Source organism: Drosophila teissieri, chromosome 2R, assembly GCF_016746235.2.
Source record: "Drosophila teissieri strain GT53w chromosome 2R, Prin_Dtei_1.1, whole genome shotgun sequence".
Classification (NCBI taxonomy): Eukaryota; Metazoa; Arthropoda; class Insecta; order Diptera; family Drosophilidae; genus Drosophila; species Drosophila teissieri.
This window is the reverse complement of record NC_053030.1, coordinates 21,133,810-21,145,146: the sequence shown is the minus strand read 5'-3', so window position 1 is coordinate 21,145,146 and position 11,337 is coordinate 21,133,810. Positions and strand designations below refer to the sequence as shown.

The 11,337-nt window shown below is 47.0% G+C and overlaps 3 protein-coding genes across 5 annotated transcripts; 2 read left to right on the top strand and 1 right to left on the bottom strand.

Annotated features, from left to right (window-relative positions):
* Window positions 1-52: 52 nt before the first annotated feature.
* Window positions 53-1,677, top strand: LOC122613825 (cyclin-dependent kinase 9). Its single transcript, XM_043788218.1, has 4 exons — window positions 53-340; window positions 403-487; window positions 547-804; window positions 870-1,677. Exons 1-4 carry the CDS (start codon window positions 156-158, stop codon window positions 1,554-1,556), a joined length of 1,215 nt encoding a protein of 404 aa, XP_043644153.1. The 5' UTR covers window positions 53-155; the 3' UTR covers window positions 1,557-1,677.
* Window positions 1,678-1,801: 124 nt separating this feature from the next.
* On the top strand, window positions 1,802-3,664 carry LOC122613971 (alkylated DNA repair protein alkB homolog 8). The gene has a single exon (XM_043788417.1). It carries the CDS (start codon window positions 1,802-1,804, stop codon window positions 3,647-3,649), a length of 1,848 nt encoding a protein of 615 aa, XP_043644352.1. The 3' UTR covers window positions 3,650-3,664.
* A 1,555-nt stretch (window positions 3,665-5,219) lies between these two features.
* LOC122613972 lies at window positions 5,220-11,337 on the bottom strand. Of its 3 annotated transcripts, XM_043788418.1 has the most exons (5): window positions 11,214-11,337; window positions 10,979-11,142; window positions 10,611-10,805; window positions 5,909-6,106; window positions 5,220-5,841 (listed from the first exon to the last, which is right to left on the bottom strand). In XM_043788418.1, exons 3-5 carry the CDS (start codon window positions 10,764-10,766, stop codon window positions 5,227-5,229), a joined length of 969 nt encoding a protein of 322 aa, XP_043644353.1. In that variant the 5' UTR covers window positions 10,767-10,805; window positions 10,979-11,142; window positions 11,214-11,337; the 3' UTR covers window positions 5,220-5,226. The 3 variants fall into 3 exon arrangements, with proteins under 3 accessions (XP_043644353.1, XP_043644355.1, XP_043644354.1); XM_043788420.1 differs by lacking the exons at window positions 10,611-10,805; window positions 10,979-11,142; window positions 11,214-11,337 and adding an exon at window positions 10,301-10,390; XM_043788419.1 differs by lacking the exons at window positions 10,611-10,805; window positions 10,979-11,142; window positions 11,214-11,337 and adding an exon at window positions 6,175-6,991.

Genomic DNA, 11,337 nt, shown 5'->3' with positions numbered 1-11,337 from the left:
TTATTATCGATGTGCATCGGCAGTGTGTGCACACCAGTATTATTTTATCCAACAGCTGTAGCAACACCAATTGTTGCTGGTTTCTTTCTTTTCGACTGTCGGCATCTCGCGGAACTGGGATTGTGAAAACTGTACAAATAGAGGCAAATTTAACCATGGCGCACATGTCCCACATGCTCCAGCAGCCTTCAGGGTCGACGCCCTCCAACGTGGGCTCCAGCTCGTCGCGCACGATGTCTCTGATGGAGAAACAGAAGTACATCGAGGACTACGACTTTCCCTACTGCGACGAGAGCAACAAATACGAAAAGGTGGCGAAAATAGGCCAAGGCACATTCGGGTAAGTCTTCAAATTGGTGATAACTAACTTTGAACACCTAAACCATAATCCTTCCATTTCAGGGAGGTTTTTAAGGCTCGCGAGAAGAATGGCAACAAAAAGTTTGTGGCCATGAAAAAGGTGCTGATGGATAACGAAAAGGAGGGCGTGCGTGATAAGAAACATCTTAAGAGAGGAATTCCTAATTTATATATGTGCTCTCCTAGTTTCCCATCACGGCTCTGCGAGAGATCCGCATCCTGCAGCTGCTGAAGCACGAGAACGTGGTGAACCTGATCGAGATCTGCCGCACCAAGGCCACCGCCACGAATGGTTACAGATCCACCTTCTATTTGGTCTTTGACTTCTGCGAACACGATTTGGCAGGTCTTCTGTCCAACATGAACGTCAAGTTTAGTTTGGGCGAAATCAAAAAGGTTATGCAGCAGCTGTTGAATGGTTTGTACTACATCCACAGCAATAAGGTGAGTCATAACATAAAGAAATGCTTCGGTTTTACATGTACATATCTTTTATTTTGCATCATTAGATCCTGCACCGAGACATGAAAGCTGCCAATGTGCTGATTACCAAGCATGGCATCCTGAAACTGGCTGATTTCGGCTTGGCCCGTGCTTTTAGCATTCCAAAGAATGAAAGTAAGAATCGCTATACAAATCGTGTTGTAACCTTGTGGTACCGGCCGCCGGAGCTGCTGCTGGGTGACCGTAACTACGGTCCGCCCGTGGACATGTGGGGAGCCGGCTGCATAATGGCGGAGATGTGGACTCGATCGCCCATCATGCAAGGCAATACGGAGCAGCAGCAGCTTACCTTCATCTCGCAGCTGTGCGGCTCCTTTACACCGGATGTGTGGCCGGGAGTGGAGGAGCTGGAGCTGTACAAATCCATCGAGCTGCCAAAGAACCAGAAGCGTCGAGTCAAGGAGCGATTGCGTCCGTATGTCAAGGATCAAACCGGCTGTGATCTGTTGGATAAATTGCTGACCCTCGATCCTAAGAAACGCATCGATGCGGACACAGCTTTAAACCACGATTTCTTCTGGACGGATCCCATGCCCAGCGACTTGAGCAAGATGTTGTCCCAGCACCTGCAGAGCATGTTTGAGTACCTGGCGCAGCCACGTCGCAGCAACCAGATGCGCAACTATCACCAACAATTGACCACCATGAACCAGAAGCCCCAGGACAACAGTATGATTGACCGGGTTTGGTAGACTGCCAGAGGTGTACGCACCCGATTTTGTACTATTAGTTTCTCAACTTCAACTAGTGTTAGATGATTAGGTTAGTGAACAATACAAATATTGGCATTTGCATTAGCGCTTGCTCCAAGTATACCTACATGTCTCGTTTCTTTAAAGATATAATAATGGGGTAACCGTCCAAGTAAGGGTATTCACAAATCGACTTATTTAGATAATTAAAAACATTGAAAAGGTGTGTACACACTGGCCTCGAAATGCACGTTGAGGAAACGCAGCAAAAGGTAAACAAGGCCAAAAAGGCGGATAAAAAGCAGCGAAGATGTCTTGCAATCATCAAAAATGACTGCGAGGTGTCTCCCAGCGATGAACCCACCACTTACCTGGCGATACTCAACGTGGGACTCAGCAATGGTCTCACGGAGGAGTGTCTGCTAATGGAGGCCGCTGCGACTGGTGGAAAAGTCGTTCAAGTGGTCATGTTGCCGGGAAAATCGTACTGTTTTCTGATTTGCGCCAGCTTGGAGGATTCCCAGCACATATATGAGGGGATGCACAACATATCGACCATTGGACAACAGGGAGCTGTCGCCTACCTCAGCTATGTAAAGCAATTACCGGCAAATGCGGGAAAAAGTGAGTGGAACAAGCCACTTCCCGGAGGCCTTCATGTAATTGCTGACTTTGTCAGCGAAGAGGAGGAGGCAACGCTGTTGAGCGCCATTGGTGGGGATGGCAGAACCTCCGAAGCCACGGGAACTCTAAAGCATCGAAACGTCAAGCACTTTGGCTTTGAGTTTCTTTACGGTAGCAATAATGTGGATCCCTCAAAGCCTCTGAAGCAGTCTATACCATCGGCCTGCGATATTCTGTGGCCGCGACTAGATAGCTTCGCTTCCACGTGGGACTGGAGCTCTCCTGACCAGCTGACAGTGAATGAATACGAACCCGGTCATGGAATTCCGCCTCATGTGGACACACACAGTGCATTCTTGGATCCCATTCTCTCGCTATCCCTGCAATCCGACGTGGTAATGGATTTCCGGCGAGGAGATGACCAGGTTCAAGTCAGACTTCCGCGCCGATCCTTGCTGATAATGTCGGGTGAAGCTCGCTACGACTGGACACACGGCATCAAACCAAAGCACATTGATGTGGTACCCAGTGCATCTGGCGGTTTGACAACTCAGGCCCGCGGCAAGAGAACTTCGTTGACTTTTCGACGTCTGCGAAAAGGTCCCTGCGATTGCTCGTATCCCGCGCTTTGCGACACACAGCAAACCAAGGTGCCGCAGGAGTTGACCGCATCACTGGCTGCTCAGGCCGTCACTCTGGAGCAACAGAATGTCCACGAGGTGTACGATAAGATTGCGGATCACTTTAGCGAAACGCGACACACGCCGTGGCCACAAGTAGCTGAATTTCTGGACTCCTTTGAACCTCAATCTGTGGTGCTGGACATTGGCTGCGGCAATGGCAAGTATCTGGGCTGCAACCCACAGCTCCTGGCCGTTGGTTGCGACAGAGCGCAAGGATTACTTGCTGTAGGTCGTCGGAAGGGACAAAATGTGTTTCGATGCGACTGTCTCAATGTGCCCGTCCGCTCGTCCAGCATCGATGGCTGCATCAGTATAGCGGTTATTCATCACCTAGCCACCAAAGAGCGTAGATTGGCCGCCTTGCAGGAGATGGCACGTGTGCTCCGACCAGGAGGACGTGCTTTGGTTTACGTTTGGGCCAAGGATCAACGAAAGAATGATAAGAAGTCGACTTATCTCCGGCAAAACAAGGCAGTGAATAAGGAGCGTACCACTGAGCAGCAGCAACGTCAGAGGCAACATCAGGAACTGGAACAGCAGCTGCCGAACAATAACCCACTTCCTATTCACACTAATCGCACTGAGTTCCAGCAGCAAGACGTTCTGGTGCCATGGAAGACCAAGGATGAGCAGAAGACCACGTATCTGCGATACTACCATGTCTTCGAGGAGCAGGAACTGGAAAACCTGGTGTCCCAGCTGCAAGAGGTACAATTAATCAAAAGCTATTACGACCAGGGCAATCATTGCGCGATTTTTGAGAAAATATCAAAAAACTCTTTATGAAATGATTACATTTATGTAATTCGTTTATTTGATTTCAAAAATACACATTCACACAGTTTTACTTTGGTTTTGTGTTAGCGAATTGAACGTAAACTAGAACTTAGTTAAGCTTACTGCTGACCCATCCAAATGATGATCTATTTATTGTAGCTTTGGACCATAAATTGACAATTCCTTAATAACAACGTTTGTGTTCCACTGAAGGGATTTTCAGTTGATGTAGGTACAAGTGCATGTGTATTTACAATTGTTGTATTTGAAGTTTGAAACAAACTGGATAGGATAGATCTCAAGTGTCTAACGCGTACGTGGATAGATAAAATTCGAGTATCATAACTAAAATGTAAAGAGACTACCTAAAACAGTGAGCGGGAGCAAATGGGCTTGGTGCCATAGATTCCTATAGTATTGTTCCTATATAAACTTCTATAAATCCATCAATAAGTTCGCCTAACACGAGATATACACTTTTGTATAGGGTACGCGCTACAGAAACATCTACACGGAATACACGCAAGAGTCTGGTTTCAAAAACACTCAGAAGTCGTCCACGGCACTTACTTTTGCAAAAAACTCTACGTCTAGTTAATAGTCATGAAATAGGATGCTTAAAGCTAATTATGGACTAGTTACAGTTTCAAACGTTTCGCTTTGGTCGTGGGTACAGTAGAGAATTTGATATGTTAGCATTGTAACATTTGGACTATGTGATTTCATTGTCTTAAAGCTACGAGCTAAGTGTATAGCAGGTGTCCAGGTATTCGTAGCTGGAGCTACCAAGTGGAGCCCGGCATGAATCACACTGCTTTCCGGGTTTCTTCGAGGATCATATCGTGAACTGAAACCCTGTTGATCCGTGCAAGGCTCTTGGACGCACATAACTAATCTTACTGGGTGTATAAATATATATATATGTATATATTTGGTAAATCTATATAGACCGCGTGTATAAGAGTGGTGGTGCCCAAGTGTTTTGTGTTCGTTTTGGCTATATGTATAGGAGAAGAATTAAAGAGAATCGATTTAATAGTTTCAACAGCTAGGTGAGTCTACGGACTAGGTTAAACCAGAAATTCATCATCGTCGTAATATTAAAGCCTGATAGTTTACTTGTTTGTTGTTAAAGCTGATTTATCAGTTAATAGGTATGCATACACACATACACCATAATCGACTTATAAAGTTCTACAGGTTGGTTTTCCATTGTTTTCGTCTATAATGTACATATGTGTATACGTCAGTCGTTGTTGAATATACAAAGCTTTCCTTGCCGGGTGATGACCACTGGTACAGTATCTTCTTTTGTTTTTCTATCCTATTACTACTTCTCGTCCTTTCACTTCCTTGTTTTTTGCATTCTACGTTTTAAAGCCTCTCACCGAAACACTTATTTGAGCAGCTGGCATACTTTCTCCGTCTCAACTATCTCGTCTCAGATTATTTAAGTAGGATTAGGATTGGGACACTCTGTCTGCGGCTTTGGGAATTCTCAAGGACTATCCAGGAGCAGGGGATCCGGGGTCCGGGGTCCAGTTGCCTTCAGTGCGAGCTTAGATAAATGTTTCGGCTGCCATTTGTTACAAGCACTCGGCAAGCGGTGGCTTCTCAATGGGCGGCGAGGGACCGGATACGGAAACCATTGGCACGGCATTGATCTTCGGCTTGACGATCTTCAGTCCCAGGTTGCCCAGGTTCTTGGGGCTGCTGTGCGGCGACGAGGAGGCGGTCGAGGATCGCTGGTGCACCAGGACCCGTGGCTTGGCCTCGATGGCAATGCTGGGCGAGGATGAGGCCGAAACGCTGGCCGTGGCAGTGGCACTGGCCAGGAGCGGCACGTGGACCAGCTCCTCCACCGTCTCCGCCGAGTCCTGCGACTCGTGAATCACGGCATCAGCATCGCTGTGGATGAGTGCCGCCGTGGACAGCGTATCGCCCTCGTCGTCCTGCATGTAAGGTGGTGGTGCCTCCAGCGAAATGCTGCCCACAATCATGTTGGCCGTGGTTATGGCCGCTGATCGCGCCAGCAGACTGGTCACGGCGGTGGGCGACTGCTTGCCATCGTGGATGACCGGCAGCCGGAGCAGCTCGCCTCCAGCGCCTCCGCACTCCTTCAGCTCGATGTCGTTGCTGTCCTGCGAGAGGTGCTGCTGCTTGCAGGACTCATCGTCGGTGCGCCACGGCCGCAGGCTCCTCTGCAAATGGAAATCATTGGTTGTAATTAAGGAATATAGCTCCAATCATCAGTTCACTCTAACTCACCCTTCTTCCGTTGTCCGTAATGTTCTCGGCGCTCTTGGCCTTCCTGCAGAGGACACTCTGGGAGCCGTGGCGCCGCAGGAACTCTATGGAGTCGAAGCCTCGCCCCTCCGAGGACACAAAGATGGCCGAGTTGATCCGGCTGCGGGTGCAGCGCTCCGAAATGGAGGTGGAGTGCTCCTCGGCCAGCATGTGGATGTGCTGCAATGAGAAGTAGGTCAGTAAGGATCTCCGCCGGGTGTTGCCGCATCCTCCGGCCAGTTGCTTACGCGACTATTGCAGTGCAACGGTGGGTGGGCACATTCACTGCTGTCGAACTGCGTTCCGCAAAAGGAGCAGAGCAAGAGAGAGAGAGAGGGAAGAGAGATAGAAAGAGATAGAGAGGAGACAGTAGAGCGGACAGTACCCAACAGGGGGATTCACACGCACAACACACATAAGCCCGCATCAAGGACCTCCCGCCACACTGGAGCAAGGACCAACAAGAACAGGAGCAAGCGACAAGCGATGGACAATCTACAGCCTGGCTACACACTACTGCAGTACAGGACACGAAGCCGGGACTCAAGCGGATGCGGATTGCGATTTGCGATTTGTGAATTTGCTGTGAGAGAGAAGTGAGCGGGTGTGGGCCGTTTCCATCCAGTGGGTTTAGCTGCTAATCTGTACAAGGTGATTGATATTGATGGGTGAGTGGTGCGATTTGGTGCTCCGGTCTGCAATCTGAAGTGGAACTCGAACTCGAAATCGAACAGGAACTCGAACTCCAGGCAAAACCATGTGAACGTGCTCCACAAGCTGCAAGTGCTGGGGGCTAGTGTTGGGCACATCCTGCTCCGTTTGGTGGACAAAGTCGATGGCGCTACCTTTGGCGAGGAAACGACAGTTACCCAATTGCTGCCGAGAACAGAATAACTTGTTTGGCCAAAGGGGTAAATAAAATGAACAAACTTGCATTGGAAAATGTCAACAGTGCGTATGAGTAATAAAGGTTAATAACACTTTCTAAATATTTAAATACTCTTATTTCGAAACGCTAAATAAGCTGCCCAGAAGCAAAGACATTAGAATAACAAGATGCGTAACGGCCATACATTAGTTTTGCACTATGCAGCCACTTTTTTGGTGACGACCAAAATTGCTCTCTTTTCGCTCGCCTAAAATTGAGAGCGTAAAAATCTAAAAATAGAATTGTCTTACTTGTGTGAGTTAAAACATTAAAGGAGATAGTGTGTATGTGTGCGTGCTTCTGCTAGAAGACGATTTTCGGGCCGAAATCAATTTTGATCTAAGAAACGAATTTGATTAATGTTTTGGTCAATTTCGATTCAAAACTATTATGGTTTGAAAGAAGTTTTTTTAATATTCGTTTGATAAATCGCCGCTCGAATTAGCTACCGGTTACATATTTATATTTATATTTATATTGATAATTATTAATATGTAATATATGTAATATATTTCCGTACTTTACCAATGCAACAAAACGACTTTAATTGATTATAAATACAATTATATAGCGAAATTTAAAAAATCGAGGAGCTATACGTATAGTCAGCTTTAAGCAAACGTTTTAAGAGAAAAAAAAAACGTATTAAAAGAAAAAACAAAAAAAATTGGCGCGCTTTTCTGCCTACCCATAATTGCGGGCTGTTTTAAAAACAACAAAATGAAATATAAGAAAATAATTTAAATGAATCTTAGTTGCATTTTAAATACTGAAAATGCTTAATTTTCATACTAGTAATTTGACTAAATAACTACAGTAAATAATTAAAACGTATACAAAGTAAATTATTATTACTACTGTAATTTAAAACAAAGAATTTCCAAAAAAAGAAATTACATTTCAAAAGTAAATATTTCATACAAATAATTCATATTAAAAAATTAATATTTATAAAATAAATAAAAATATGGAATCTGTTTATTGCAAAATTGATTTCTTGAAGCACGAAGTGCGGACATAAGCACCGAAGAATCATTGTCTTCTTATATTTTTCACACGTCGCACGGTGAATACTCTAATGACAATTATTGTAATATAAAGTCATCTTTTAAAATTATTATGCATTTTTTTGTACATAGATTGTGCTATTATTATTTCTGTGTTAAATTTGAATAATTGTTATGTTAAGGCAATGCAAGACTAGAGTTTTTAAGTGGTGTCAATTTATAAAAAATAATATAGATTTAAAGTCTAAGAACTTCTAAGATGAAGGGAATATATTGTCATTTTTACAATGCATGTGCATACGTGTGCACCAATACAGTGGTCAGCTGTCGCTGTATGCGTACAAGAGAGCTGGTGGCTCTAGAGCTCTCCGCTCTCTGGCTTTTGAATAAAATTTCGAGAGAGCGAAAAGCCACTTGAAAAGCCACCACGAAAAAATCGTGTGCAAAAAAATCGTATGGCGTTACGCATCTTGTTATTCTAATGTCTTTGCCAGAAGAGTGTAAAAACCAATTTGCCGGATGTGAATTCAAACTAAGCTTGTCCCAAGTGACCATGGCCATGTGCTAATTCCCTCGCCAAAGGGAGCCACCCAGTTTTGAGGTCGTTCCACCCAACACTAGCTGGCTGACTTACGCTGGCCGGCTCGCTGTAGTTGCTGTGGTTGAGCACCGAGGATTCGGTGTGGATGGTGTCGCTGGCCACCATGCTGTGGTACTTCTGCAGCTGGAGCTGCATCGTCGACGAGCCGCGACTGTCGCGCGATCCCTCCCGCGATCGATCCGCACAGGAGTACTGCCTCCTGTACTGGCGTCTCCTTCGCCCGGCACTGGCGGATGGATTGGCATCCGTGATGGTGCCCAGCTGGTGATCAGCGCATCCCAGCGCTCGAGGCGGCAACGGAGGCGGGCGAAAGTAGCTGGGATCGTAGCTGAATTGCCGCCTCCGCCACTGGTCGTACTGCCTATAGTGGCTGAACAGGCGACGGCGGCGCAGAATTAGCTGCTTCTTGGCCTCCAGCACCTCGTCCTCCTCGACAAAGGTGCGCTCCTGGGAGTTCTTGAGGATGCCGCGCTGCTGGGCGAACTTGCGCTGCTTCATGGCACCAGCCGCCTGCAGTGGCAGTATGCGATGGACGGGCTCCTTGGCCCGCTGGAGCAGTTGCTGATCCTCCCTATCCTTGTCCAGGACGTCTTCGCCCTCCACCTCGATGTTGTCGTCCCCAGTGGCCTCGCCTCCGTCCAGGCTGTCCACATTCTCCAGCACATTGGCGCCCACAATGGACTGATTATCGACGCTGGGACCGCGCACATAGGTGTTCACCGGAGTGCCATGGCTGTGGCCATGTCCGTGGCTGGACGCCGCGCTTACGGCCGCCGAGGAGGCTTCGCGGTGCGCTGGTTGCTAGCTCTCCACATCCGCCTTGTGCAGCAGGGCAAACTGGCAGCCGCAGTCGCGCTCCAGCTCCCTCCGCGGATACTGGAAGCAGCGGTCGAAGATACCACAGCCCTCGCACCGCGGCAAGCACTGTTTTGGGTCCGGTGGGGTGGGTTGGGGCAGGGCCAACCAATAACCAAAGTTCGGAAGCGGGAACAGTAAGAGCGGCAAGAGCGGGATCAGGAGCAGGAGCAGGAGCAAGTTCAGCAGGCGAGAGCGAAGTGAAAGTAGGGAATGTTTCGTCAGTGAGATCTCGGGAAAGCGCCCACCTGAACAGCAAAGCTCAAAACCAAAACCGCTAAATGCATTTAGGATACAGACGAACGAACTTCTTCAACTGCATACAAGATTTCGATTTAGTTAACATGTTGCGATGTTCAAAACTATGGGTCTTAATTGTTAATGTTTTATTTTAGGAACAAAATGTACTTATTTTATTACTTATGCTTGCGCTCAAAAAGTTCGTTCGTATATCTATGGAATGTGGATAGTACGAGTTATAAATTAGAAGTGCTCTCATATGCATAGCGCATCCTGAGCTCATTGAATCTAGGTGGAATCGCTAGTTGACATCGGCGAGCCGAAGACCGCATACTCTTCAGAAAGCTATAAAGTCAAATCCAGAGAGTATGCCCCCAGAACTAGTGCCATAAGCCTACGGAAAAGAAAGCTAAAATAAATGCGAAATGCACGTGCTACCTGGGCAAGCAAATCAAAAGAAGTAACAGTCGAAAGAGTCGCATTTCTACGGGAGAAAGGTATAAACACATTTCACTTGAATCAGAATCACCAGCTGATTTATGCATAAGCGGACCACTAGAGTTCCTTTTGGCAAGAAGTATCCAATTGATAGGAAAGCATTATCAATTCAGTTCTAGAACACTTAACGCTCGGAAAATATTGAACATGGTTTTCAGTCTATACTTGGGGAATGGGTCGGGGTTGTGCACGGATTAAAAAGGAAATTGTGATTGTACTTTGTTCAAAAAGAGTCGAATATTTACTTAAATTGATGCATAGAAAAAAGCGAGTAAAATGCAAAGATATTTTTTGTTTTTTGTTTGTTTCGTATATAAGTAAGTTGGAAGAATTTGTTATTTTTGAATACCTTGACAAAGAAATCGGGGTGTAGGTTCTAAAAATGAAGCATAACAAAAAAATGAAACAGAGATAAGTTCCTTCGCGAAAATCCAAACGCTCAGCGCTCCGAGTAAACCTAGAAACCCGCACAACCATCATCCCCACCTCCCCGATCGGGATCGGGATCGAAAGCGGCATTGGGATAGCAACAAGAATCCCCGTGGCGGAACTCACCTGGTGCGAGTGCTGTCCATTGCATCCGCTGGCGCTGCACACGCCCGTGCCCGGCACCTTCAGCTGCTCGTGCTTGTAGTCCGGCTGGTAGGGCAGCAGCATCCGGATCTTGCCCCACCGGTTGAAGAACAGCGCGATGGCTCCGGCCCAGACCATCAGCACGATCAGCACAATGCCGATCTCCACGCCGCGAATCTGCAGCAGGAACACAGCAAAGAATCAAAGATTTAAACAACAACATGCCTAAATACATATTCTGAGCTTGAGCTCATAATCCACTTATTGAGATAATTGACTTTAAAGCCAATAATCGAAATTCAATTATCCCCATTGCTAATGCGAATTAATTGCATATCATTGGTGCTCACCGTGGGCAATTCCCTGGTGGTGCCATGGGTCAGGGTGTTGGTGGCCGTGGAGGTCACGTCGTCGCCAAAGATGCTGGCATTATTGCTGCCATTGCGAGCGCCATTGCTCCCGTTGCCGTAGATGCCCGGCGGAAAGTCCTGCTGCGAGGTGTTCTTGGGCAGATCTAAAAATTCAGATAGCAATCGGGTGATTATAACCATGGCTGGAGAGGCAGGATATCGCTAGGATACTCACCCAGCGTCTTGAACTTGATCTGGCCGCGGCTGCGGTACTTCTTGCCCTGCCAGATGGCCGTCACAACGAGGGAGTACTGGGTGCTGGGCAGCAGGCGATCCAGGACAATGGCCTCGCTGCTGCC